General features: G+C 56.2%; 2 protein-coding genes across 10 annotated transcripts in view; one reads left to right on the top strand and one right to left on the bottom strand.

The window, feature by feature from the left end:
- Positions 1-106: 106 nt before the first annotated feature.
- Positions 107-6,437, bottom strand: NAT9 (N-acetyltransferase 9 (putative)). Of its 8 annotated transcripts, none has more exons than XM_045985329.1 (7): positions 6,320-6,437; positions 5,632-5,717; positions 3,835-3,944; positions 3,141-3,284; positions 2,555-2,614; positions 2,261-2,355; positions 107-2,150 (listed from the first exon to the last, which is right to left on the bottom strand). In XM_045985329.1, exons 2-7 carry the CDS (start codon positions 5,706-5,708, stop codon positions 2,031-2,033), a joined length of 606 nt encoding a protein of 201 aa, XP_045841285.1. In that variant the 5' UTR covers positions 5,709-5,717; positions 6,320-6,437; the 3' UTR covers positions 107-2,030. The 8 variants fall into 8 exon arrangements, with proteins under 8 accessions (XP_045841285.1, XP_045841277.1, XP_045841278.1 ...); XM_045985321.1 differs by having other exon boundaries at positions 5,632-5,718; positions 6,204-6,408; XM_045985322.1 differs by having other exon boundaries at positions 6,188-6,408.
- Positions 6,438-6,609: 172 nt separating this feature from the next.
- TMEM104 (transmembrane protein 104) overlaps positions 6,610-25,586 on the top strand; it is a 54,086-nt gene continuing 35,109 nt past the window's right edge. Inside the window, exons 1-8 of one of the 2 annotated variants that reach the window (XM_045985330.1) lie at positions 6,610-6,664; positions 7,306-7,431; positions 14,721-14,842; positions 17,276-17,357; positions 17,832-17,928; positions 18,422-18,502; positions 22,233-22,332; positions 22,700-22,808. In XM_045985330.1, coding sequence (XP_045841286.1) covers positions 7,387-7,431; positions 14,721-14,842; positions 17,276-17,357; positions 17,832-17,928; positions 18,422-18,502; positions 22,233-22,332; positions 22,700-22,808 — 636 coding nt within the window. In that variant the 5' untranslated portion in view covers positions 6,610-6,664; positions 7,306-7,386. The remainder of the gene's footprint in view (positions 6,665-7,305; positions 7,432-14,720; positions 14,843-17,275; positions 17,358-17,831; positions 17,929-18,421; positions 18,503-22,232; positions 22,333-22,699; positions 22,809-25,586) is intronic. The other variant, XM_045985331.1, reaches the window with a different exon arrangement.

Consider the following 25,586-nt stretch of genomic DNA (forward strand, 5'->3'; position numbering starts at 1 on the left):
TCCCCAGGGCAGCCTCTGGCTGAGGGTGGTATAGTCCAGGCCTTTGGAGCTCTGGTGGGGGAGTAGTACCATGTGGGCAGCTGTATGCCAAGGCCTCGTAGCTGCCTGCCCGTTACCCATGGGAGTGGGACCTGCCCAGCTCATGAATGGATGCAAAGGCTGCCCCCCACTACCCCCAACAAACCTTCAGGTAGGAAGCGGGATTGGGGGGGGGGGGGGGAAGGTTCACATGCTCCGAGGACTTCATGCAGTTTGAGTCAGGAGCACAGAAATGTTGAAGGCCCCAAAGGAGCTGCACGCAGAAGGCAGAGAGGGGCTTCAGTCTTCTCCACTCGTGGCCCCCCGGGGTGCAGGGGCAGCAGACTCTTCATCTCATCTGGGTGTGGACACGATCAGAGGGCAGCTGTCTGGGATGCGCTCTGTGGCAGGTGGGGTGGAGGGGGCTTTCCAAGGGCAGAATACCCTGCTGCTCAAGAGGTCCAGGTCTCTCCCACCCCTGGCACCTGAGGCCACATCCTGGACATCTGCCAGGGTGGCCCGCAAGGGCTGAGGCTGCCAGGCCTGGAGGTGATTGGACTGAAGGGAAGCTCATGCTGAAGGAGACCACTACCCAAAGGACCCAGGGAGCCCCTGGGGTTCAGAGAAGGCTGGGGGCGCATCTGGTAGCCTTGGCCTGAGTTTAGGGTCCCACCAGCCTTAAGAGAAACCATTCAAAACCTTTTCGTAGTACCCTGGCCTTGGACCTGGCCCACTCCCTCCCAACTTTGCCTCTAGCCTGTGACCCCTGGTGGAAGCCCCTGCTGGGTAAGCAAGGCCTGAAGACTGTTCCCACGGGGCAGCAGAGGGGACCCTCGGGGCCCCTGATGGCAGCAACAGAACCATCACTGAGGGGCCAGACACACTACAAACCGCTGTACTCAGCAGAGTCAGACTCTAGTTTCCCACCGACACAGAAGTGTTGGAATACACCTGTGGGCGGTGGGGGGTAGGGCAGGGAGCCGAGGGCCCCAGCCATGGTTCTGGCTCTGCTACCTTCAGCAACCTCACTCCAACTCATCTGAAGGTTTTCTCCCCTCGAGATTATGGGGTACCCTCAATGGTCTCTTCCATGGCCACGTTTTGAGACCTGTTTGGCCTCAACGGGGCCAGAGGTTATGGCGGGACGGGGGGAGTTGAGGGATGTCCCGTGTCCTGTTGCTCGGCAGCCCCCACCATCCCAAACCTGTGCCTCTGGCGCCCCCTTGCGGACTTGTCAGGCGCAGCTGCTCCCAGAGGCCGGGGAGCAGAGTGGGGAGGTCAAGAGGTCCCTTTGGGAAGGTAGTGGAGCGGTTTCTGCTTCCTGCTGCAGCCCTTCAGCTCAGCAGAGGCTCCAGGGTTCGCCAGTAGAGGGAGCTCCAGCCACACGGAGCTGCACCCGCAACACTCCTGGGTCCAAAGAGGAGGGAGGACAAGGGTTTTGCCCACATTCTAAGTTCTGGGCCTAGCTCGTTCACTCCCAAACTTCTGGGGTCACCCTCAGTCTGCTGCTGCAGGATGAAAGCAGGCTGAGCTCCTCCAGCCCTGACCCTACGACGCCAGACTGGATGCTGCAAGCTGGGCGTTCTGGAGGCTCACTGCACAGGGGCCCAAGGAAAAAGCCAGACGAGGGGCCATGCAGTGCGGTTTACTCCCAGCCAGGGCCGCCTCCTCAGGGTGCCTCTGGCCTTCCTTTCACCAGGCCCCCGGTCGCCTCTGCTCCCATCTCCTGGGGATTCAGGCAGCCCACTCCGGGTTCCGAGTCCAGGGCTGGCCAGGAGGATGGGCTGTCTCCGAAGTCACTCATCCACACAGCCAACCTGAGGGAGGCCAAGGCCGGTCCGGCCCAGAGTCCACACGGCCCCACAGGGAGAGTCGCAGGCCGCAGTGGGGCCAGGTGCACTGCGCCCCGAAGCCCCAACAGTTTGTTACAGAGGTCTGCTGTTCTGTGTGCTCCCAGCACCCCATTCACCCGGGGCGGCTGCTGACAAGGCCAGCTGTCACTGGGACTCTGACTACCCAGCTCCATAGCACCTCTCTTCCATGTGGCTGGTCTGCTCCAGAAGCCACTGCCGCTCATGCTCGGTCATCGTCAGCCTGAGCGTCACCTCTTGGAAGACACTGCTCACAGCCACCTGTGTGAGCCAGAGAGAGCAGGGGGGGCTAAGCTACAGCCACAAGCTCCAGCAGCACCAGGCCCCACCACCCGCCTCAGACCTCACCTTCCCACCAGCAACACCCCTACCTGCTCAAAGTGAAGCTTCTGGAACATCCGGATACTCGGCTCATTTCCTTGCCCAATTTTAGCCTCAAATTTGGTCAGACCTAGTTTGGTCACTCCTCCCAGAGAAGATGGGAAAGAGGGACAAGCCACAGGATGACGCAAGCCCCTCAGCCCCTGCCCTTCCCCTCCCACTTTGCAGTGGAGGCACCTGTCACCTGGTCCCCACCCTCAGGCCTGAGGAAGGCCCCTCCCAATGTGCCCCATCCCCTCTCCTGGGGCCTGGCCACTTCCCGGCTGTCCCTGAGGCTTCCTTACCAAAAGACATCATCATGAGAACAGCCTCGGTGCCAAAGCCTCTGCGCCTGCAGCTGGGCTCTAGGAGAAACAACGGCAGTCACTGGCAGCGTGTGCCGGGCTCTATGGTAGGCACAGCCGTGAGGCAGCCCAAACCTTGGTTCATCCTCAACTTGGCCTGGCTGGTGCTACTACTGCCGTTGAGCAGACAGGGAAATAGAAGTCGCAATAACTCGCCCAAGGGCTCCCAGCAACTCGACCCCAAAGCCGACCCTTTAACCAGTGTCCTGCCTCATCAGGGGGGGAAGAGTGTGAACCAAGGAAGACACAGACTAGAGGGGCTCCTCCCGCAGGATGGGAAGATTTTGGGAGGGTCCTCAGCACTCAGCCCCCCAGCAGGGACAGGGCAGAACGAAGTCTGAAGACCACCTCCCCGCCCCCCACTCCACAAACCAAAGGTTAAATTCACCCCTAAGCAGAAGACAGAAATAAAGCAGCTGACCAGGGGGGACCACTGCGCTGAGCACCCTACGCAGCCCTGGCCGGCTCAGGGTGCAGCAGCTCCGCGGGCCAGAAGGGAGGGAAGGCAGAGCCAGGCAGAACCAACCTGCAATCATGACCTCAATCTCCCCCAGGGAGGGGTCCTCCAGATCTGTGAGAAAGAGGTTTACGTCTCCCGCCATGCAGCTCTCTTCGGTGGTGCTCGGCCGGGCCTGCCACTTCTCTGCATCCAGCACAATGAACGTACATTCTGAGGAGACCGCGACACGGTTATCACCAACCCTCCCGTTGGAGGCGAAGGGACCACAGTCTTCCTACCCAAACCAGAGAACCGGAGAGCACAGTGGGCCAGGAGGAAAACGAGCCAAGCTTCCCTTAGCCGATGACAAAGCCCTAAATTTGTCTTATGCGGGAAAGAATGGAGCCCAAACAGCAGCTGTGTTCTCAGAGAGCAGGAACCACAACCGTGTTTGAGCAAGACCCGTGAGGGGCAGGGCCTCCAGGTACAGCCAGAGCCCCACACGCTCTACTTCCTCCAAAATCATTCCAAGTCTGATGCAGTGAGTCGGGGAAAAGACAGAAGCCTCGGTCATGGGGCCTGGCTTCCACAGGCATCAGAGTAGGATGGTTTCTGGCACCTTCCAGACTTTTCAGGAAGGGTTTTTTTCACAAAGCTTCTGGGGCCCAGAAGGCGACAGCTGGAATGAGAAAGGGAGGGAAGCCGGAGACCACCTCGCCTCGCCTCTGGAGCCAGCCCTCCCGCCGCCAGCCCAGCCCAGCCCAGGGCCCGGGCTCCTCACTGTCCGCGTCCTCCCGCCAGCTCCGCTGCATGGAATGTTCCTGCTCCAGAGTCAGTGGCTCCGAGGCGGTCAGACGCCGCAGCTCCTCCGATCTCATCCACTCATGGTACCTGCAGGGACGACCTTGGGCATGCAGGACTGACTCATCTGACATCTTCTGAGAGGAAGAAGTGGATGGTAGGAAGGAGCAGCCCACAGGGCTAACACGGGGCTCATGAAAGATCCAAGGAGGGGCGTGCAGGTGGCTCAGTCGCTTAAGTGCCCGACTCTTGATTTCAGCTCAGATCACGATCTCTGGGTTGTGAGATGGAGCCCTGCATCGGCCCAGAGCTCGGCATGGAGACTGCTTGGGATTCTCTCTCCCCCTCTGCCCCCTCCCACTACTCACAACTTGGCGCTCCTGCGTGCTCTCGTCAAAAAAAAACCCCAAAACAAGGAAAGGGTTATAAAAGCCAAGGCAAAGGGCCACAAGCACAAACCCTAGAAGCAGGGGCGCCTGGGTGGCTCAGTCGTTAAGCGTCTGCCTCCAGCTCAGGTCATGATCCCAGGGGTCCGGGCACTGAGCCCCGCATTAGGCTCCCTGCTCGGTGGGGAGCCTGCTTCTCCCTCTCCCACTTCCCCTGCTTGTGCTCCCTCTCTCGCTGTCTCTCTCTCTCAAATAAATAAGTAAATAATAAAATCTTTAAAAAAAAAAAAAAAAAAGGTCCTAGAAGCAGGCTGGTCTTACAAGAGAACAGCAGGAGGGGTCCATTCTGTCTGTCCAGCTTCCCATCCTGTCTCAGGGGTCAGTGCGGGAGGAGTCCTCTTAAGTCAAACATTCCTCAAATTCTTGAGCGAAAGTCTATGGCAAGCTGTAAAGACAGCTGGGCATGCCTCCACAAAGGCCAGATTGGAACCCCCAAAAAGAAAAACTACGGGGTGCCTGGGTGGCTCAGTTAAGTGTCTGCCTTCAGCTCAGGTCATGATCCTGGGATCCTGAAATAGAGCCCAATGGAGCCCTGAGAGGGCTCCCTGCTCAGCAAAGAGCCTACTCCTCCCTTTCCCTCCATTCGCCCTCCACCCCGCACCTGCGTGCACACGCTTGCTCTCTCTCTCAAATAAATCTTTTTAAAAAAGAAAAACTACAAGGAGAGAGTACACTCCTACATCACCACCATCCCAGCCTACCAGACGTTTGCCAGCTGCCCTGGCAGGAGTCCCACCCCGAGACTCAGCTCTGGCCTTTCAGAACAGCAGACGTCAGAACAACCCACCAGCTCAGTTTAATGACAAGATACAGTCATGGCTTCAAGAACTGAGCATATCGGGGCCCCTGGGTGGCTCAGTCATTAAGCGTCTGCCTTTGGCTCAGGTCATGGCCCTGGGGTCAAGCCCTGCATCTGACTCCCTGCTCCATGGGGAGGTTACTTCAGGATTCTTTCTCCCTCTGCCGCTCTCCCTAATCCCACTCTAAAATAAATAAATCTTAAAAAGAAAAAAAAGAACTAAGCATATTCACTGGCAACAGAGAAAGGTCACTTATTTACAATTATGCAGTTTCTTTTCTTACGCCCATTTCGTTAACATAAAGTCATTCCCTGAAGAAAGTCCAAAAAGGAAACTGAAAGGGAAAAGCCAGGGGAGGGTTGCTGAAGTCCTCAACCTCTCCTTCAGTGCTCGCTTGTTTCTGTAATGACTTCTCACAGCAATGCTTACGCTTCCCAGAGCAGACAGCCTCTGGGATTTGGGATGAGGAAGGCTGACCCTCCTTGCTACACCCTGGGAGAGGAGTTTGCATCCCGTTAGGTCGACTGTTACCTAGGCACGTGCTCTGCGGTGTAAGGTACCAGCACCACCTTCTTCCCCAGCAGCAAGGTGTTCTCATTTAACCTCATGGCGGCGACCTGCAGGAGGGGAGGGCAGACACGTCAGGACCCTGTGTTTCCTCCCCTTAGGGTGGGAGCCCCGAGCCTTCACTTCGCTAAATGCCTCCCGGAGCTAAGTTGTCAGAAGAACCCTGGTCCTTCTTTCTTTCCAAACACTGCGGAGAACACGGACTCTAGACCCCTTGCGAGAAGGGGAAGACGGCGGGTTAAAGATAATTACAAAATCCTTGCGTCGCACCTCAAGGGACTAAGCCTGAGCTGCCATTTCTGCGTGGCCCGCTTCCATCCCAGCTTCCATCCCAACTCGCTGAACTACGAAGCCTCAAACCCAAGCGCCAAGACTTAACCCCAAAGCTCCCATCACGTGCCCCTGTCCCGAGGCTCCAGCCCAGGATCAACCTTCCGTCCCGCTTCAAGCCCATTCCCAGCCCCTCTTCCCCGCGACGAGCCCAGGCGCCGGACTCCGGCCCTCTCTCCGCCCCACCCACCAAACCAGGTCTAAGCGGGCCGCTCCCGGGCGAGGCAGGCTTAAGTTCTCAGTCCCCTCCCCTCCGTGTGGACAAGTGGGCTGCTCTCCCCGATCGCCCCAACCGCCGGGGTCCCGGAGCGGTTCAGCTCACACCCGCGCCCCGCCGACGAAGTAGTCCCCAGCAGACCCGGCGAGCCACCTCTTCCGACCTGCCCCGCTTGCCCTCCGGCCCGCGGCCCCCTTCCTGCACGCGCCCGGGAGTGCCCCTCCCCCGTTTCCGCCACGCAGACGGCAGCCGCCCCGGCCCAATCCCGGTCCCGCCTCCGCGAGGCGCCCAATCAGCGCGCTCCGTCCCGCCCAGGGCGCGCACGGGCAAGCTGGACTCCCGGCGCGGGCGCATGCGCGCTGTGGGCGCTGGTGCGGGACAGCTGGCGCCGGCGGCGGCGGAGGGGCCGGAGGCGGCGGCCCTGGCGGCCCGGAGCGAGCCGCGGTGCAGGTGTCCGGCTGGACGGGAGGGTGGGATGGGCTTGGACGGCGCCAGGTTCGGGGCTGCTCCAGGAGGGAGGAAGAAGTTGGGGAAAGGCTCGGAGCGGGGCCCTTGAGAAGAGAGGGAGGCTTGAGGCTGGGGAGCCCGAAGGCAGGGCAGAAAACAGGTTGGGGGGTGGGGAATGGAGGCCCCGTTAAAAAGGAGAGGTTTAGAAGCAAGGGGTTGGGTTTGGGAGCGACCTGGGCAAGCCCTAGCCCTAAGCAAACAAGTTTGTTGCTCTAGGCGGAGGAGACAGTTAGTTGGACTGCAGTGTGTGGTAGTGAGCTCGCCGTTCCTGGCATGGAATGTGGATGCCCTCACAGAGTGTACAGAGGGGACGCTCGTGGCGAGGGAGACTTAGTGGCTTGCGGGTCTCCTTCTGTCACTTGGAGTCTGAGGGGCATTGGAATTCCTTCATGCACCGCACAGCAAGGGAAAAGTTAGAGGAAACCACCCAGGTCTGTCTTCCAGGGCTGTCTCATGGCAGGCGTTGAGGCCCTGTCTGTAATAAAAGTAGCGGGCGGGGGGGTGGAAGGCTGCTCTCCAGAACTGGCCCCCCCATGCCAGCGGCACCTGTCAGAAAGTTGGAAGTCTGCTCTCTCTCCCCCTAGGGAGCTGCAACAGCCGCCGCCCCGGCAGGGAAGGAACCTGAGGAATCCCGGCTGCCCAGCGACCCTTCTTCACTTTTGGAAATGGCCGGTGAAATCACAGAGACTGGGGAGCTCTATTCTCCCTACGTGAGTTTTACTTTTAGAACCTGTTTTACCCACGTTGTTGCCACGAGATCCTAGAGAAGCACCATGCTTCCTGGACCATACTACAGAGGACAGCTGCTTTGAGACCGTGGTGAAAGCCAGGGAGGGGAACGCCATTCGGCTACAGCCATATTGCTGCTGTCCTGGCTCAGAGCATGTGATGAGAGTTTGTTCATGTGTTGGATGCTGGTCAGAGTGTGTGGTCAAGGAAACAAAGCTGACTTGCTGATTCCTTGTGATCTTGATGTCGGGGCCACCAGCACTTGTAAACTGTGCTGCTGCTCAGGGATGGTGATTGACAGCTGTTGACTCGGGGTTTGCCCATCTCAGCAGTTTGAAAGTACTTTGGTTGCCAGCTGAGTTTTCAGTTATGCAACTTTTATGGTCTTGGATGGCGTAAGAGGCAGAGAAAGCTTGCAGAGACTTCCAAGTGCAGTTTGCTGGAGTCTGTAATTAGAACAATTAGAAGGATTGATTTCTTACTGTGTTGGGTCTGTGTTCCCCCCCACAAAAACACCCACCCCCCCCCACCTCGCACAGGTGTGCTCAGTGTATCTTCTTTGTGTAACGAAAGGTTGGTTCTGGTTACATCACAGAGTTCTCTTGCTGGATACCTAGCTGGAGGATTAGAATAATCAAGTGATTGACTTACAGTGCTACTAAGTATCCCAGGGATACTTAGCAGCCCTGCCTGAAGTAACAAAAGCCTTCTTTCTAGAATTTACCTAACCTTAAGCAGCTGCCCCGCTATGCACTTAGTCCCTAGTCTGGGAATCCCTGCTTTGTCTCTGCTGACCGCACAGACTCCGGGGCTGTGGTGCGATCGATAAGAGAACATCTCAGAAAACAGCTGGCAGAAAGCCTTTCTGACATCACGGTCTTGAAGCTGGGTCTGTGTCTTGTGTGTGTAGCACCGAAGGAGACTCCTTTCTCTCCATAATTTAGCAAGGGAAAGTGTTTCTTGAACTTTGGACCGAATCTAATCGTGTCCCTCTCATCCGAGGAATTGTCTAACAGCTCATAGCCTCCTCTCGGCATCAGCAGTGAAATGTCCCCACGGTCCGTACAAGTTGCCATCCTCCCTGCTGCTGCTCAGAACACGTATTGGTTTAGAGATGAGAAGATGAGTTATTTCTGTAACTGGGTTTTAGAAAGGAAAAAACTTTGACATGCAGTTTTCTGGGGTCTCCAGTTATTCGCATAATCATTTCACACATGTACACAGGAAATTAGGCAGTGAGGCCTAAAAGTCTCAGTGGGTTCTGCTCCCCACCCCCAACTTCCCTGTGTGTTTGGTTTCATTTGAGGTCTGTGTTTAAGGGCATACCCTGGGCATGTGCCACAAGCAACTTGCGTTTTCTTATCCTACCCCTACCCATGGAGAGAATGTAGAGAAGAGGTTGGGTGGTGAGGCGGCATTAGCCGGTAGTTGCAGTCAGGCTTTGAGGCGAGACCGTGCCTTCTTCCTCAGGTTTCCCTAGGGAGAGTGGTTCTCGATCCCTCGTGAGACCAGGAGAAGGGCATAAGTTCACCCTCCGCTGAGCCCAGGAAAGCAGTGGAACTCACTTCACTACAGACGCTGCTTTGAGTCCCCTGCTCAGCTCAGTGCAGCCCGGACCTGCTCTCCAGGTCCTGGGAAGCCGAGACACTGAGCACTTACTTGGTTCATGGAGGTGCATCAGCCCATGACGGGGGTTATTCCCAACGCAAAGCCCCTCTCCTACCTCAGTGTTGCCCTGTTGTCCGCTCTTTTCCTCTTCAAGGGCGTCCGGGATGTTTGCCTTAGCTTGCATTATTCTGTGTAAATTGTGTGCAATGGGCAGGCCAGCCTCATGGGACTCTGGTGCCGGGCCCTCTCGGTGGCAGCGCTGGGCTCACTACATGGTTCAGGCCCGCACGTCCCCCTGGAAGTGATCCCGAAACAGGCATGTCTGGGTTCCCTGTGTAGGGGGACCAGGAGCCGCTCAGGGCTGCAGAGATTATGGGACCCAAATAGGGGACGATGTGGGCTGCTGAGGGCCCCACCAGCCCAGTCTTGTCAAAGATCGTTGCCGTTGCTTTCGAAGGAAAGGTCACTCGTTTCACAGCCCTAGATCCTAGTCATTGCTTCTGCATCTCTGCTGCCTTCTGTTTCCTTTGACAACTGTCACTGGGGAAGTGGACGAAAACCGCCCGTGACGCCCGCCTCACGCCCATCTGTGGGTGAGCCCGCTGGGTGGGAGGAAGGGCAGCAGGAACGCTGCCCTGAGCTCCCTGAGCACGGAGCGCAGGCCTGCCATCCAGGGAGTGGGGGAGAACGGCAGGAGGCACTTCGGCCTGCGGGGGGCTTGATTCTTCCACACCTTCCCGGAGGTCGGCCCCACACAACTGGCAGGAGAGACCGTCTCCTTCCTCCCCCTCCTCCCGCCTACACAGCTGCCTTTGACCTGCTGTGGCTCAGCTCCGACTCGCCTCCTGCTCATAGCCCTCGTAATCGGTCCACACCGGCACCGTTGTTGAAGGTCGAGCGGCTTGAACTCTCACCAGGGAGGTGCAGAAGGTCTCACATTACCCTACAGGGTTCCCAGAGCCCCACTCGGCCCTGAGTTCTTACTTTGAAACTAAAAGAGAGCGATGGCATAAGACAAATGTAATTATTCTACTTTTGCTCCCAACTGTCCGTCCCCAGTTAGCTCCTTTGTCAAGTTCTTGAAGGATCTTTGGCACTGAGACTTACCCGAAGTGTCTGTTGAGAGTGTGTTTATTTCATTGTTTATCCCCAGTGGTTCTCAGCTGGTGGCCGTCTTGCCCCCCCCCCACCACACACACAAACACACACACACACACACCCCACCCCAGGACATTGGGCAATGTCCAGAGACATTTGTGACCGTCACAACACAGGTGCAAGGTTGGGGGGGTACTGGAACCTAGTCAGTAGAGGCCGGGGATGCCGCTCACGTCCTACAGTCCACAGGACGGCCCCACGACATCTGGCCCCAAATGTCAGGAGTGCTGAGGCTGGGCTGTGTGATGGACCCTTGACCTTTCCATCGCAAGACCTTTAGGCATCGCTGCATTCACAGATCCCTCTTGTACTGTTCCATTTCCTTATAAAACTTTTGGCTAAGAACCATCACTTTCTCCTTGCTTGCATCACGAGAACCTTCACTGGGGCCATTTTCCATAAAGAGAAAGGGTCCACCCTTCTTAAATGTTACTGCTCAGAAAAGCGATACGCAGAGAACAAAGCCGCAGGGAGCTGTAGGAACACGGTTCAAACTTGTTTTAATCCTTTTGGGATCTGTCTATGGGATCAAACGGGGACTGTGATGTTTAAAACGGGACAAAGACTGGGACTTACGTCAGAGAAGACCTGGCCAGGTCCAGTCAGCTCGGCGGAGGATTCCTAGCTGGAGACTGTGTGCCACACACCCTGAGAAGTGACACACGGGCCACGGGGAGCCTCACGGGGGGCAGTGGGGAAAGATAACACCGAAAACCCAAACTAGGACATAAGTGTTCTTGTTCCAGGGTTCAAAAGAGGGGAGCAGGACTGGAAGGGTTTTGTGGTAAAAGCAGCGTTAGAATGTGTCCGAGTGTTGGGTGCGATTTGAGGGGCTGGGCAGGGGACAAGGGGCGGGTGCCCTTTGCCAAGAGTAAAGGGACAGTGGGCAGAGCTCTTTCCCGTCCATGGGATGCCTTCCTGTCCAGCCCTCAGACGTGCTCTCAGCACCTGCCTGGAAGTCTGTCCCTCCGTCTGTCCCTCCCTAATCACTTCTCCCCCCAGCTCTATTTAAAATAAAAAAATTCTGACTGAGGTTAGGAAAATGGCCCCAATTTTGCGTGTTTCTGATAGAAAAAAAGTCAGTACATGGTTATATTTTAAAATTTTTAAAAATATATTAAAGTGTATATTTCTAAGAACGGGGAAGTAAAAATGAGAGATGGGTAGGTGTTCCCAGAGATGAAGTGTTGTGTTGTTGTTTTTAACAAAAACAGGTTTTTAACAGAAAAGCTAGCTAAGTCAGCCGATGTCGTAGAGCACAGGGAGCCCAGTTAGGAAGTGGCTGTCCCAGCCCAGGGTGGAAGCAATTAAATGGGAATCGGACCAGAGATAGCCAGAGAAGCCTCTTCTGAAGGAGAATGGCTAGCGCTGAGATACACAGAAGGGAGGAGGCGGGGGTGGCTGGCAGACAGTGGGTTTGTGGTCTGCAGGAAGGCTGGTGCAGAGAGAGGTCTGGTGGCCCTCTGTCCAGCCGTAGTGGTTAAAGCCTCAGGACTGAGTGAAGTGGCTGAGGGGGAAATGAGGAGAGAGGAAAAGAGACCGCTTATGTCAGAGTATAAGAAGGAGTAAAGACTACGAAAGCCATTGGATTAGGCAAATAGGGGGGTCACTGGTGATTTTGAAGAATGCCGTTTCAAAAGAGCTCTGGGATGGGAACCACAAAGTACGGAAACTTAGAAACGAAGGCAGGGGAAGTAGGTAGCTACTCCAATGAGTTTGGTTGAGAGAAATAAGAGAATTGTGTTTCAGAGGTGTCAAGGACGCTTGTAGGCAGAGGGGAAGATTCCAGAAAGGACTGAGCCCAGAAGTTTGGATGCAGAGTCCCCCAAAGGAAAGACACAGGTTTCCCATGGGCAAGGAGGGGGTTGGGAGGATGCAGACACTGATTTTTGAGCAAGGGGGGAGTGGGGCATGGGCAGGGCACGTCAGATGGCCTCAGTTACCCCCATAACATGGGACACAGCCTTCAGCTGAGAGCGGTGGGGTCAGGGGCTGGGGCACGAAGAGTGAGGTTTGATGGTTTCTTGTGGGAGATGCCGAGAAGCCTGGGGTGGAACAAAGCCAGTCTGATGCTGGCGGAGCACAGGTGAGGGAACCTTTCATATGTTGTGGGACCAGTCATTCTAGTTAAAAAAAAAAAAGAAAGAAAGAAAGAAAAAAGAAAGTTTCCAGGAACTTTTAGCATCTTTGTATAAGGAGCAGAGAAAGCAGGTGCCAGGACCATCCAAGGCTGGGGGAGGGGCGCGGGGGAGGGAATGAGGCAGGGGTAGACCGAGCTTCGTGGAACTAGCCCATCATAAATGATGCCGAAGAACACAAGTGACGCCAGAGTGGAGGGGGTGGCCTGGGGTGGGCGGGTGGGGCCACCGCAGGCGTCCGCGGGAATGGCCAGGGCTGCGGAGGCTTCAGCTCAGAGAAGGGCATTTCCTGGTTGAGAGCTTGATAAAGGAAAATGATAGTTAACTGCCAGAGTCAAAAAAAGGAAAATGACAGTTAACAGCTAGAGTCGAGTTGGTGGGAATGAGAGTTGAAAACTGGAGGTCAGTGACCGGGCAGTTCTGCTCAGAGGCCGGTTGTCGGGGGCAGGGCGGCCGCTGCTGGTGGGTAGCTGCTCGCTTTGGGGGGTGACGAAGTGGAATTGGGTGGTGCTGCCGGTTGTACAGCGTGTGACTGTGCTAGAAACCCCTGAACTGTGTCCTTGGAAAGAACTTTTTAATTGAGTTTTTAGTTTTAATTCCAGCGTAGTTACCATTCGGTGCTCTGTCCGTTTCAGGCGTCGAGTACCGTGACTCAGCATGCTGGGCGTCACTAGTGCTCCCCGAGACCGACGTGCTGTTCGTCCCCTTCACCTGTCTCATCCAGTCCCCCCATCCAGGCCCCTCTGGTGACCATCAGTGTGTTCTCTGTCGTTGAGAGTCTATTCCTTCATTTGTCCGTCTCTCCCTCCCTCCCTTCCTCTCTTTTTTTTCCCCCCTTTGCTCGTTTGTTTCTGAAATTCCCCATGAGTGAAATCTTTCTCTGACTTCCACTGCTTAGTGGAACCACATCATTGCTCCAACCACATCATTGCAAATGGCAAGATTTCATTGCTTTTGATGGGAATACTATTTCACTATACACCTGTACCTTTTCTTGTTTATCCATTCATCTGTCAGTGGACACCTGGGCTGCTTCCATAATTTGGCTGTCATAGATAATCCTGCTATAAGCATAGGGGTGCATGCATTCCTTTGAATTAGTATTTTTGTATTTGGGGAGTAAATACCCAGGAGTGTAATTACCAGAGAATAGGGTAGTTCTCTTGCTAACTTTTTTTTTTTTCAAGATTTTTATTTATTTATTTGACAGAGAGAGAGATCACAAATAGGCAGAGAGGCAGGCAGAGAGAGAAGGAGGAAGCAGGCTCCCCGATGAGCAGAGAGCCCAATGCGGGGCTCGATCCCAGAAGCCTGAGATCGTGACCCGACCCGAAGGCAGTGGCTTAACCCACTGAGCCACCCAGGCGCCCCTCTTGCTAACTTTTTGAAGCACCTCCATACTGTCTTTCCCAGTGGCTACACCAGCTTGCATTCCCACCAGCCGTGCACATCCTCACCAACACCTGTTGTGTTTTTTCCACATCCTCACCAACACCTGTTGTTTCCTGTGTTGCTGATTGCAGCCATTCTGACAGGTGTGAGGTGATCGCCATTGTGGTTTTGATTTGCATTTCCCTGATGATGAGTGACGTTGAGCATCTTTTCTTGTGTCTCGTGGTCATCTGTGTGTCTTTGGAGAAATGCCTGTCCATGACTTCTCTCCATTTTTTTTTTATGGGATTACTTATTGTTTAGCTGTTGAGTTGTATAAGTTCTTTATGTATTTTGGATACTATTCCTTTGTCAGCTATGTCATTTTGCAAATATCTTTAAAGAGTGAATTTTATGGCATGTGAATTATATCTCCGTTTTCATAAAAATCCCTGAAGTTAGGGAGTGGGGAGGCTGGTGGGGGAAAGGAAGCAGCGTGAATGTCAACATCCAGGACGACGGCAAGAATGGGTGGGGAACAGGGTTGGGTCACGTGCTCAGAGGTCTCGGAAGAGTGGAGGTTTCTGTAGGTCAGCACTAGGTTCATCCTTGTGCCAGGTCCCCCAGTGTGGCTCTGTGTCCTCCGGAAGCCTCCAGCCTGGCTGGGCAGGGAGCTAACCTCCACAGCACCGTTTGAATAATAGGAAACGACAGGGTGGTGGGGTGGTGACAGCAGAAGCGGAGAAGGAACCGATCAGCAGAGACACCTTGAGAAGAGCGACGGAATGTGGGACCCGAGCCTTTGAAGTGTTGGCATTCGCTTCCCTAGCAGCCGGTGGCAGAGCGCACCTGCTTTGAACCCAGGAGGAATTCTGCCTTCTGACCCGCTTCCCCAGCTCAAGTCTCGCCTCCCTGCCTCCAGTCTGGCTGTCACCAGGCTCGTCTTTGGGAGTTGATCCCTCTGGGGCCTTGACTGTCACTTCTGTTGCTTCCAGGTGGGACTGGTGTACATGTTCAACCTCATCGTGGGCACAGGTGCGCTCACCATGCCCAAGGCCTTTGCCACTGCGGGGTGGCTGGTCAGCCTGGTCCTGCTGGTGTTCCTGGGCTTCATGAGGTAAGAGGCTGGCACGGGGCGGGTGGGGGGTGTGGAGCGGGAGAAGCCTGCCCAGGGAGCCCTGACTTCTCATCATTAACACGAGGAAGCGTGCCTGTGGGGGCAGGCAGATGTCCCCGGTGAATCCCAGCCAGGGTGGCCCAGCAACGGGAAAGGAGACACAAAGGTCTCCAGGTCTCGTGCTAGCAGAACATTCCACAGCCTGATCAGTGAAGAGTCCCGCCGTCTGCCCAGGCTGTGGAGTGTTTCACGTGATGCCCACACTGCTTCCCCAGCTGGCTGACTGCCCCGGTTGTGTACTTTCTTAATGGTACCGTTAATTTTTGTTCTCCGAGAAAATACCACCTAGCCGCAGAAGAAGATGGGACGAATGTCTGCGGTGAGAAGGGAAGTCGGTGTGGGATTTAGAACTTGCTTCAAGTGGTCCCCGGAGTCGGTGGCAGGCACACAGGTGCACGCGTGATCAGCGGTTAGCCTCTCCTCGCGCCTGGCAGCGAACCGGGGCCCAGAGCCTTCCCAGACTTTCAGGGGCTCCTGCTCCTTGAGCCGCGTGTGTGGGGTCCCCGGCTGTGCTCCGCAGAGGGGAGAGCCTACCTGAGTTTCCTCTCAGGGAGTCTGCGTGGAAGTACCCTGGGCCCGTAAGGGATTTAAGACTATGTGTTTCCAGGTACGAATCCATGAGCTGCCAGAAAGAGGCGAGGGAACACCTGGAAAAACCCCCAGGGGCACCTCCCCTGGGAGAGGTGACGCCAGGCCCTGTTCTTGGGTGAACAGAACAGAGATCACTGCTTTTCAGGCTTTTCTCTCTCTCTGTGGGGAGACGTAAGGAGTGGAGATAGTAAGAGAATTGTAAAGTAAATTGGAAGGTGATGGGTGACGTGGAAAAAACCCTACAAAGCCTGGGGGGTGAGGCTCAGGGGAGGTGGGGGCCGTGGCAGTTTTCGGCAGGTGGTCGGTGGTCAGAGAGGGCAGCCGTTCGGCAGACATGAAGGAGGAAGGAGGGGTGCTCTGGGAAGGATGACACAGGCTATATTTGAAGCCAATGAGGACCTCGAAGAGGCTGAGTGGGATAGGAGAACACCCACATTTCTCTGTTCCTGCACCCCATTTCTTTTGGGAGTTTTGCGGCCATCCTTGGGGTACTGTTGGCTCATTACATCCTGCGGGTCCTGGCAGCCAAGAGCCCTAGAAGTCCTTGTCCTTCTGTGGTGGTGTCCCCTTTAAAGGACCTTCAGCACAGGCAGCCGTCTGAACGGGAAGTGATTATTGGGGGCCCCCAAGTAGAGCCTGCCATGTCCCCTCCTTGCTCAACCCATTAATATTTGAACATGATCAATGAGTTGGCTTCATGCAACCACGAGAAGCCTCTTTATGCCTTAACTAAGATTGATTCCAGTTTTACTTGCAAAAAAAGCGAAAATCTAAAGTCCTTCAAATGGTCACTTAAGCAAGATAATGAGAAACCTTTCTAGAAGGTGCCAAGGCACTGGAATGGGAGTTTCAGAGCCAGCTGCCCTCCAGCCCCCGAGATAGAGCAGGTGCGGGCTGAGCGGTCGGGCTGAGCGGTCAGCGTGCGGCAGGTGAGGGAGCTCGAGGAGGGCAGGGGTGAAGTCTCGAGAAGGAGACCATGCTGCTGGGGTTCGACAGAGAGGGACGCAGTCCCCGGGTCTACGGACAGCAGCTCTGCTGACTGGAGCCCCCGTGCTCTCTGGCTGACGTCTGGGCCTCTCCAGCTTCGCTGAGAGGAAGAGTGAAGATGCTTTTCAGTCTTGTGTGACCCCTCAACTAATGTCTGCTGCCACGTCCCAGTGTCCCTTTCAGTTCCAGCCGTAAAAATGCAAGCTTACTTTTACATCATCTAGATCATGAGGAAAGGAAAGGTACTGCCAGAAAAGGAAGGAAGGAAATATGGAGACAAACACATTCTGGAGCCAAATGTCCCTTTTCAGTTCCCCACGCTTGCGCGCTGTCCGTTAGTGCCTGTCATTGGAGCTGACCCCTCTCTGGGTCCCAGCAAGGAGCGGTGAGAGCTGCCCGCTGCCCTGCAGCTTTCAGAAGCCCCTGGGAATCGGCCTCCTCCCCGCTCTGCCCCCAGCAGGCCCCTTCTTGGTGTGTGGTATCGCATCGCCCCACAACCCCCTTCCCCCAGGCTCACACTCTACCCCCCACCCCTGTTGCACACCCGTCTCTCCCGGGCAGCCAGTCACATTCTAAACGTAGACAGGGCCATCAAGGCAAGCGCGCCTGGTGTCACGTGCACACACATTTTATCAGGTCGGATGCATCTCAAAGTTCCCCAGGGAACAGCTCTCAGAAGAGAGAACGCTTTGGGCTTGCTGGTCTGGTCAGGTCTTAAAATGGTTTTTCCTGTTTCTTTGTACCCCTCCAACCCCTACCTGCCTTTGGCAATTCCCGCGTGGCCCTGCCCTGCAGCTTCGTGACGACTACCTTCGTGGTAGAAGCCATGGCGGCAGCCAACGCTCAGCTCCACTGGAAGAGGACGGAAAACCACCAGGTGTGTGTATTGTCCTTGTCTCCGGGCGGAGCCTGATGCAGTGCCTGGGTCCCGTCGTGTGCCAGGACGGGCAGCCCTGGGGGCCCAGTTCTTTCCCTCCCAGCAGACGGCAGGCTCGTGTCCACTGCACCACTCCGAGACCCTTGTCCCGGAGCCAAGGCTTGACAGCCACATAGCTTCGTGAAAAGGTGCGGCTTCTGCTCTCAGCGTCATGTCGTGGGTCTCTTGAACCCTTACCTGGAGCTCGCTCATCACTCTGAACCCCAGAACTGTGCTGCAGCTTCAGATCTGACGTCTGAGTGTCCGCACCTCCTAGCACGGCAGTGTGGAGGGGCTGGGGGGACCCCCAGTCAGACACCTTCTGGAAAGAAAGAAAGGAAATGGGTTCTATTTTCCATGGGTTTTCTGGAGTGTTACATGTGCCCCTCCCCCTTCTCCCTTGTTTGTTCCCCCTCCCCGCCCCACCCCTCCTAGGAGGAGGAAGATGACGACTCTTCCACGGCCTCCGACAGTGATGTCCTTGTCCGGGACAACTATGAGCGAGCAGAGAAACGGCCCATCCTGTCAGTGCGTAAGTCTTGGGGTTCCGGACAGGCTGGCACCTCCCTGGTCCACAGGGTTCCCTTTCTTCATAGAGAGGACAGGGAGTCTCTGCACAGACCCTCTGGCCAGAGCACGAGCCTGGGGTGCAGGCTTCACCCTGCTGGCCTCCCCGCTTGCTGACGTTCATAGCTTGGGCAGGTTACTTACCTCAGCGCCCGGGGCTCGGATCAATGTGGGGTGGCTCATTTGGTCCTCCTGTCCCACCGTGGTCCCCTCCCCAGTCCCACCCAGCAAGTCAAGGCCTGGTGTTCCAGCTCCAGGCCGCCCACCCATAGCAAGCATCCCTGGGATCCCTTTCTGTAGACTGTTTTAAAATATTTCAAGTAGAAGACATGAGAAGTTTTCACAAGAATTTGAAATGCTCAGGATTTCCTTACTCTGGAAATTTAGTGAGCTCAGCACCTCCTCTGGGAGCTTTTCCGAATGAAAACCGCTTCTTCCTTGTCTGTTTGACTCCACAGAGAGACGTGGATCTCTGAACCTTTTTGAAATCACAGACCGGGTGGAAATGGGACAGATGGCCTCCATGTTCTTCAATAAAGGTATGAGTTCTTTCTCAAGGTGGGGCGAGGGCAAAGCTTGGGGGGGTACTTCCCGGCAGACCTTGGCAGCTAGGGGTGGGGCAGGGAGCAGAGGAGCAGACTGTCTGCGCGCACGCGCGCACACACACACACACACACCCCCACACCCCCCACCCCCGCCTCCGCTCGCAAGAGGGCTGAACCACTCACCTTGTTTTCCTGCATCCCGCCGGGTCCATCAGCCGGAGGAGAGAGGCAGGGACTAGGCTCCTCCTGCATGTAGAGGTCAGGAATCCTGAGCAGCTTCTCAAGGAGGGAAGCCAGTGGAGCCGGCTGGCAGTTTTGTGCCTCTTGCTTGACTGCTTCTGACTTGTCTCCCTTTTCTTGCGGACGATTGAGGCCAGGACACCGCAGGGCAGGCACGTCTGAGGGAGGGCTACACCGTGCCCTCCCCTGTGTGTGCGTACCTGTCTCTCGCTCTCATTTTCCGTCTCATGTGCCCTGGTGGCCAGCAGAGGGCGCACGGAGTCCATGCGCGGGTTGCTGTCTGGGCATCTACTAGGAGCCCTCGCCACCCCACCTGCCCCTGCCCCAGCTCTGATGTTTAGTGACAGCGCTGTGTACCTCCACGCAAATGTTGTTCTCTGGGAAGATGAGCTGTTTAAGAGCTTCGCTTCTTAGTGCCCAAACCTGCCCGTTTCCCCTTCACAGACAGACGGACCGATCTCAGTAAATCCTCGTCTCTGTAAGGGTCTTTGGGAGGTTTTCTGCCCCTTTGTCTCAGCCCCTTGTTTGCAAGGGTGGCATCTCCCTGGTTCTTTCTAGTCTTGACTGTGACTGCAGTCACTCGGAGCCTGGGGGACCGTAGAAACCAGAGTCTTCCGGACTGCTTCTCAGGACATTAAGCATTCGGTTTATCACTGGTGGTGTGATTTGACCATCCAGTCCGGAAGAGAATGATCATCAGCCAAAGATTGTCTGAGGGTTTGGGTCCCACCCTTCCTACCAGCCTCACGGAGGGTTCCAGAATCCGTGAAGACCAGATTGGTTGTGTGCAGCCCGTCCGTGTTTTCCCTCTCTCCCTATCTCATTAGATGAAGATAAGAGCATGAACATTTCCTCCTGGCAGCCACACACAGTCCCCCTCCAAATGTGGGCTTTGGAAGGAAGATGTACATCGGAGAGAGGACACACAGCTTTGAAACCTCCTTTCCGATTAGCGTGTTTTACAGTCGGCCCCGAGTTCTTTCTTTTCTTTTTTTTTTTTTTTTCAAAGATTTTATTTATTTGACAGAGAGAGACAGTGAGAAAGGGAACACAAGTGGGGTGGGGAGAGAAGCAGACTCTCTGCTGAGCATCAGGAAGCCTGATGCGGGGCTGGATCCCACGACCCTGAGACCTGAGCTGAAGGCAGACGCTTAACAACTGACAGGTGCCCCCAGTCTGCCCTGATTTCTTTAACAATTCTGGGAACCAGTGGGTTTTTGTTTTATTGGTTTTTTTTTTTCTCCTCCCCTTATAGACTAGACTTCTAGTTCACCCAAATCTAATAAAAAAGGAGCACACTTGTACGAGAGCAGCCTCACCCTCGGGACACCTTCTCTGCTGAGGGTTTCCCATACCTGGCACCGTTGACATCTGGCTCATTCTTTGTCGTGGGGCCCGTCCTGTGTGTTGTGGAAGGCTGAGCCGCACCCTGGGCCTCCGCCCACTTGGGTAGCACCTCCCCATCGTGACAGCTAGGACGTCCTCAGACCTTGTCAGATGCCCCTGGGGGCGGGTGGCGAGGCAGAGTCACTCTCAGGTGAAACCCACCATCTGCCCTATTCCTAAATCGAGGGTCGTTCTCTTGGGAAGGACTGCCACCCTCCCCAACACACCCCCTGGGGTCCCGGCTCACTTCTTGTGACTAGCAATGCCAGGCGTCGTCATGGCTGTCTTCTCAGGAAGCTCATTGATCCTCCCGTTTTGTGTCTAGTAATGACATGTATTGATCAGGGAGGGCCAGTGGCAGTTTGTAAACAGCCGACACTGCGGTCACAGGCGAGTGGAGCAGGGTGCGTGGGGAGGGGACAGTGCCTCGCCCCGGACAGCGTTGGCGTCAGAGCAGAAAGACAAGCTGGGCACAGGTTGTACCTGGGGCCCCGGGGGTGAGCAGTACCCCGACCTCAGGGAACACTGAGCTTGGACATCGGTGGTATCCGAGGCCCTCTGGGGTTCTCGCAAGAACCGTATTTTCCTTGTCTTTTTCCCCCAGACTCCTCGGAGCAGAGCTGACCTCAAATAGCCCAGAAGGAACATGTCCCCAGCTTTCCCCTTGGGGACCCTAGAGGCTCTTCTTTTAATTTTTTTTTTTTTTTAAGATTTTATTTATTTATTTGACAGAGAGAGATCACAAGTAGGCAGAGAGGCAGGCAGAGAGAGAGAGAGAAGGAAGCAGGCTCCCTGCTGAGCAGAGAGCCCGATGCGGGACTCGATCCCAGGACCCTGAGATCATGACCTGAGCCGAAGGCAGCGGCTTAACCCACTGAGCCACCCAGGTGCCCCCCTAGAGGCTCTTCTGAGCCACCAGGATTAGAAGGGACCTGTCACTTCATTTTTCTTTCTGTTCTCAGAGAAGCCAGGAGCTTGAGACCCGTGACATCAAACACAAGCAGTCAGTCTGAACAGGAGTTTGAGACAGGCTGTCTGTGGCCATGACCCTGAGGTGGTAGGGCCTGGACGCTTTTTTCAGAGCTGTTACACCTGGTCTTTAAAGCTGGAATCACAGATGGAATTTAGCACAGAGGGATCCTCACTGTACAGGACGGGAGATGGTCAGGGACTGGCCGCGGCCAGGAAGCGAGGTCGGTTGGTGGCACGGGGGCTGGAGCCGGTGTCTCCACCTGGGCCGGACCCCACTGGAGGGAGAAGGGAGCCGGGTTTGCTTCCAAAGGCAGCGTCCTCCCTGGCAAACGTTCTGACCGTGAGCTCGTCTTGAGCGCCCCCGCCTGCTGTCCCCTCAGTCACCGCACCCCAGTCCCACCCGGGGCTTGGTGATCCGTCAGACCCCGAATGAGGCACTTAGTCTTTGGAAATCAGGGGCTTTTACCCTCTTGATTTCAGCTTCAAAAGCTGAACCATTTTTGGTTCTCTTTGCTTTTCGGGGCCTCAGTACCAGCCTTTCTCGTAGAGTCCTGGGTGGCTGTGAGCAGGGTCTGGGCTCAGGCTCCCGACTCAGGGTCTCACTCCTCCTCCTGCCCAGGCAGCCTGTCCCAAGCGTGAAGGCCCCTCCGGCCCTCCGCAGCCGGCCCCCTGCCTCACGCTGCCCTGCACCTGCCCACGCTCGGAGCCTCTGAGGACTCTGGCCACTTCACCTCTCTGCAGTGACCGTCACGGGCAGCCGTGTGTCCCGCCACATCACGGTGGAGCCAGCCAGAGCAGGCCACGGGACTTAGTTGTTTTCTTTGTGTAGAAAGGAAACAGCCTTGGGACACCTGGGTGACTCAGTCATTAAGTGTCTGCCTTGGGCTCAGGTCATGATCCAGGGGTCCTGGGATCGAGTCCCGCATCGGGCTCAGTGGGGAGCCTGCTACTTCCACTCCTCCCCGTGCTTGTGTCCCCCCCCCATCAAATAAATAAGTAAAATCTTTAAAAGAAAGAAAGAAAGTAAACAGCCTGGAGAAAGGAGCGGCGTGGAGGAAGTGGAGGCCTGTCAGGAAGGAACCCAGGCGCCTCTGTGACTCCCTGACGGTGACTCTGTTGCTTTCAGTGGGGGTCAACTTGTTCTATTTCTGCATCATCACGTACCTGTACGGGGATTTGGCCATCTACGCTGCCGCCGTGCCCTTCTCCCTGATGCAGGTGACCTGGTGAGTGCCCCCCCCCCCCAGCTGTAGCCAGACATCCTTCCTCGGCCAGTCAGGGCAGAGGTTCCGGTAGCAGCCCAGCGCCAGGCAAACGTGCCAGCACCTAAAGCACGGAGAGGCCCGAGGCCCTTTTCTGTCCTTCGCAAACTCGCCCTACACCGCTGTCCCCGTCCCTGCCCTCTGGGGAAGATGATTTGGGGACTGGTGCCACAGAAGCCCATAGCACCTGCCCTAGGACAGGAGACTGACTCCTGGCGAGTGAGGTGGGTGGCCCGGGAGCAGCTCTGGGGGGCGCGGAGGCTCAGTAACGTCCCTTCCTGTCTGCTTGCCGCTGAGCGGAGCCACACTGAGCCACTCTTCTCTTTACCAGCAGCGCCACTAGTAACGAATCCTGTGGTGTGGAGGCCGACAGCAAGCACAACGACACGGACCCGTGCTGGGGGCCCCTGCGCCGTGTGGACGCCTACCGCATCTACCTGGTGAGTGACCTCGCCTCGACGCCTGCCCAGCCGGGCTGGCCGGGGGCCTTCAGACTCTACTCCCCGATCGGAGAGTCTCCCCAGCTTCACGCTCTGGCCAGTCGCTGGGGCCGTGGTCCTGGCCAGAAACCGCGTCACGGTACTGAGACCATAGCTGCGTGCCCAGTCACCCGTGGCTTGGGGTTGGCGTTCAGGTCATTGCCAGTTACTGGCTGTGAACTCTTGTAAACTGAGCTCGGGGTGTGAGGGGCACCCTTGGCACAGCTCTTTAAGAGCGTCGGAATGCATTTCCTGGAGACTCGCCGTGTTCCGACCTTACTCCCGGCCAGCCCAAGAGCATATGGGAGATGCCAGGCTTCCTGACTGACAGGCAGGACGGAGCCGTCTTACGGTTGGCCCTGAGCGCACGCAGGCTCTCCGGATGGGGAAGGAGCAGTCCAGCTCTGTGCCTGTCTCCCCTCCTCCCCACAGGCGGGGGGAGATGAATCTCCAGGCTGTTCTCGACTGCTTTGTGCCACGGGCAGGAGGGCCGGGCTGGAGTTGGAGACCATGCCGGACAGGTCTTGGGTAATAAGACACCAAGCCGAGGCCATTATCTGTCTCTGCCTGCTGTGCGCGCGACTCAGAAACGCTCCCCTCGCCCTTTTGCAGCATCTATTAATATTCTCTGCCTCTTCTTGGTCGTCCTCAGCCCTGACACAGATTCAGGTGTGCGAGGTGACACGCAGTTTGACACGTGGCCACTTAGCTGCTGTGGGGGGAGGCGGGGCTCCGGAGAGAGCCGAGCCTTTCGGGGAGTTGGCCCTTGACTTAATTATCCCCATCCTGGGAAAGGTTTCTTTCTGCGGGCCCTGCCACCTGCGCTCGGGGTCACAGTTTGTTAACCGAGGGCCACCGGAGGGCGGTTTTGCCTTCCCAGTCCCGCCCTGTGGCCCTGCTGAAGCCAGCCTGTGGCCCAGGCCCGGGCAGAGACTGGTTTTCTTCTCTTGCATTGCCGGAGGGGTCAGATGGTCCGGTTTCTGTCTTGTGTGTTCCCCTGTGACCAGAAACTTGTCTTTTAGTAGAATCGCATCTCACATCTCCCCACCGCAGGTCTGGTGGGAATTTGGTGGCAAGTTAATTCCCTGGCGCAGTTCCCCACTTCCCTTCCCCCAGCCTATGCGGGGGGGGGGGGGGGGGGGCAGCCTGGAGGGCAGCACAGCTGGGGCCTGTTAGCCTCTCAGCATTTCAACAAACAGTCATTGATAAAATTAGCAAAAGTATCAGTGACTGTTAACAACCCACCTCAATCTCTAGCTAGCAGATGGAGGACATGGAGGAAAGGGTACAAGTCAGCACGGACACAGGTGCATGTCCAGGGCAGAGGGACCTGCCAGAGCAACCAGACCTCAGGTGCTTTTCCAGGTGCTCTTTCCAGGAGAGGCTGTTAGGGTCTGTGCCCAGTCTGCCTGGTGCATCCCCTCCCCAGGAAGACAGATGCCCAGTACTAGGAATATTGGTCGCTGCCATTCGCCTGGTAAATTATTTAGAGGCACGGTTATTGCTTTATTCAATTGTTCCTTCTCTATTCCTGTAAACCTTCCATGGGAGGGGAGCCTCCCTCCCTGCATCTCGGTGGCTCCCTGGCGAACAGAAGGAGCCGTTCAGGAAAGCAGACAGATATTAATTACTGCTGTCATTGTTCGGATATTGCACTTAGAACTCCGAGGGCTGACTGCCGCCCGGCCCGCGAAAGCTGCAGAGATGGGAAGGGTGAAGGAAGCAGAACCTGTTCTCGCTGGTGGTGGCCCCTCCCCTGCCTCCCGCCTGGCCACTGGGGGCTTCCGCCGGGCGCGCAGCAAGGGTTCTGTCGCGATGCGCTCTTCTGCCCGTCTGGAGGAATTTAAGGCAGACGGATCGCCACATTTTCTCGGGAGTTACTCTACAGCTTTGCGTGTGGCTCCCGGGCTCTGTGGCTTCCGCCCCTCCATGCTGGGTGCTGGGCGTCCACCCGCAGACCTGGGAGAGATTGGCGAAAGTGGAGGTTTCCTTTCTTGGTCCTGAGCTCTGCGTCGCAGTTGACGGGCATCTTCCCCTCCCACATCTGACGGCGGGGCTCAGCCGCATGTCTGCCTTCCATCCGGTGGCCTCTTGAGATCATTAAGGAGGAGGGTTGTACTTCTCTCCCCCCCACTCAGTCGCTCACATTCAGAAGATTGTCGGTCCCTTCCAGAGGCTCCCGCTGCACCTCTTTCTACCCGCAGTTTCTGATTTTGCCGGCAGCGAGACTTCGCCAAAATATGGGGCAAGGCGGCAGGCAGCTTTAAAGCCCCCCAGCCCGTGCACACCGTATCCTCGTGTCAGGTGGACAGCAGGCGTGTTTCGGGCCCCGTAATAACCAGCTCTTCATAGCTATTTTGGGACGTTCTGGGGAATAAAGATACAGGCTTTTATTTTGTGGTTTCCAGAAAGTCCTCTGGAAACAGTCTTTTCTGTGTCTTCCCAGAATGCTCCTGAAATGCACACATAGAATGAGAATATTTGGGGTATTAAGTATTCCCAGAGGCCAGCCTGTGCGTCGCATCCTGATAGGAAGGGAGCTTTGTCCCACCAGCCGCTACCGGTCGCCTCCCGAAGCCCTTGACCTTAACAGATGGAAAATTCCTCCTCCCCTCCACCCTGCGACCTCCGTCCACAGCCTGTGATTGCCAGTGCAGCTGATGTGAGTCAGTCTCTCCCTCTCCTTCCTTGGAGTAGCCACAGAGTGGGGCGCTAGGAGGCAGGCGTCCCGTGAGTCAC

The sequence above is a fragment of the Meles meles genome, chromosome 18 (assembly GCF_922984935.1).
Source record: "Meles meles chromosome 18, mMelMel3.1 paternal haplotype, whole genome shotgun sequence".
In the NCBI taxonomy this organism is placed as follows: Eukaryota; Metazoa; Chordata; class Mammalia; order Carnivora; family Mustelidae; genus Meles; species Meles meles.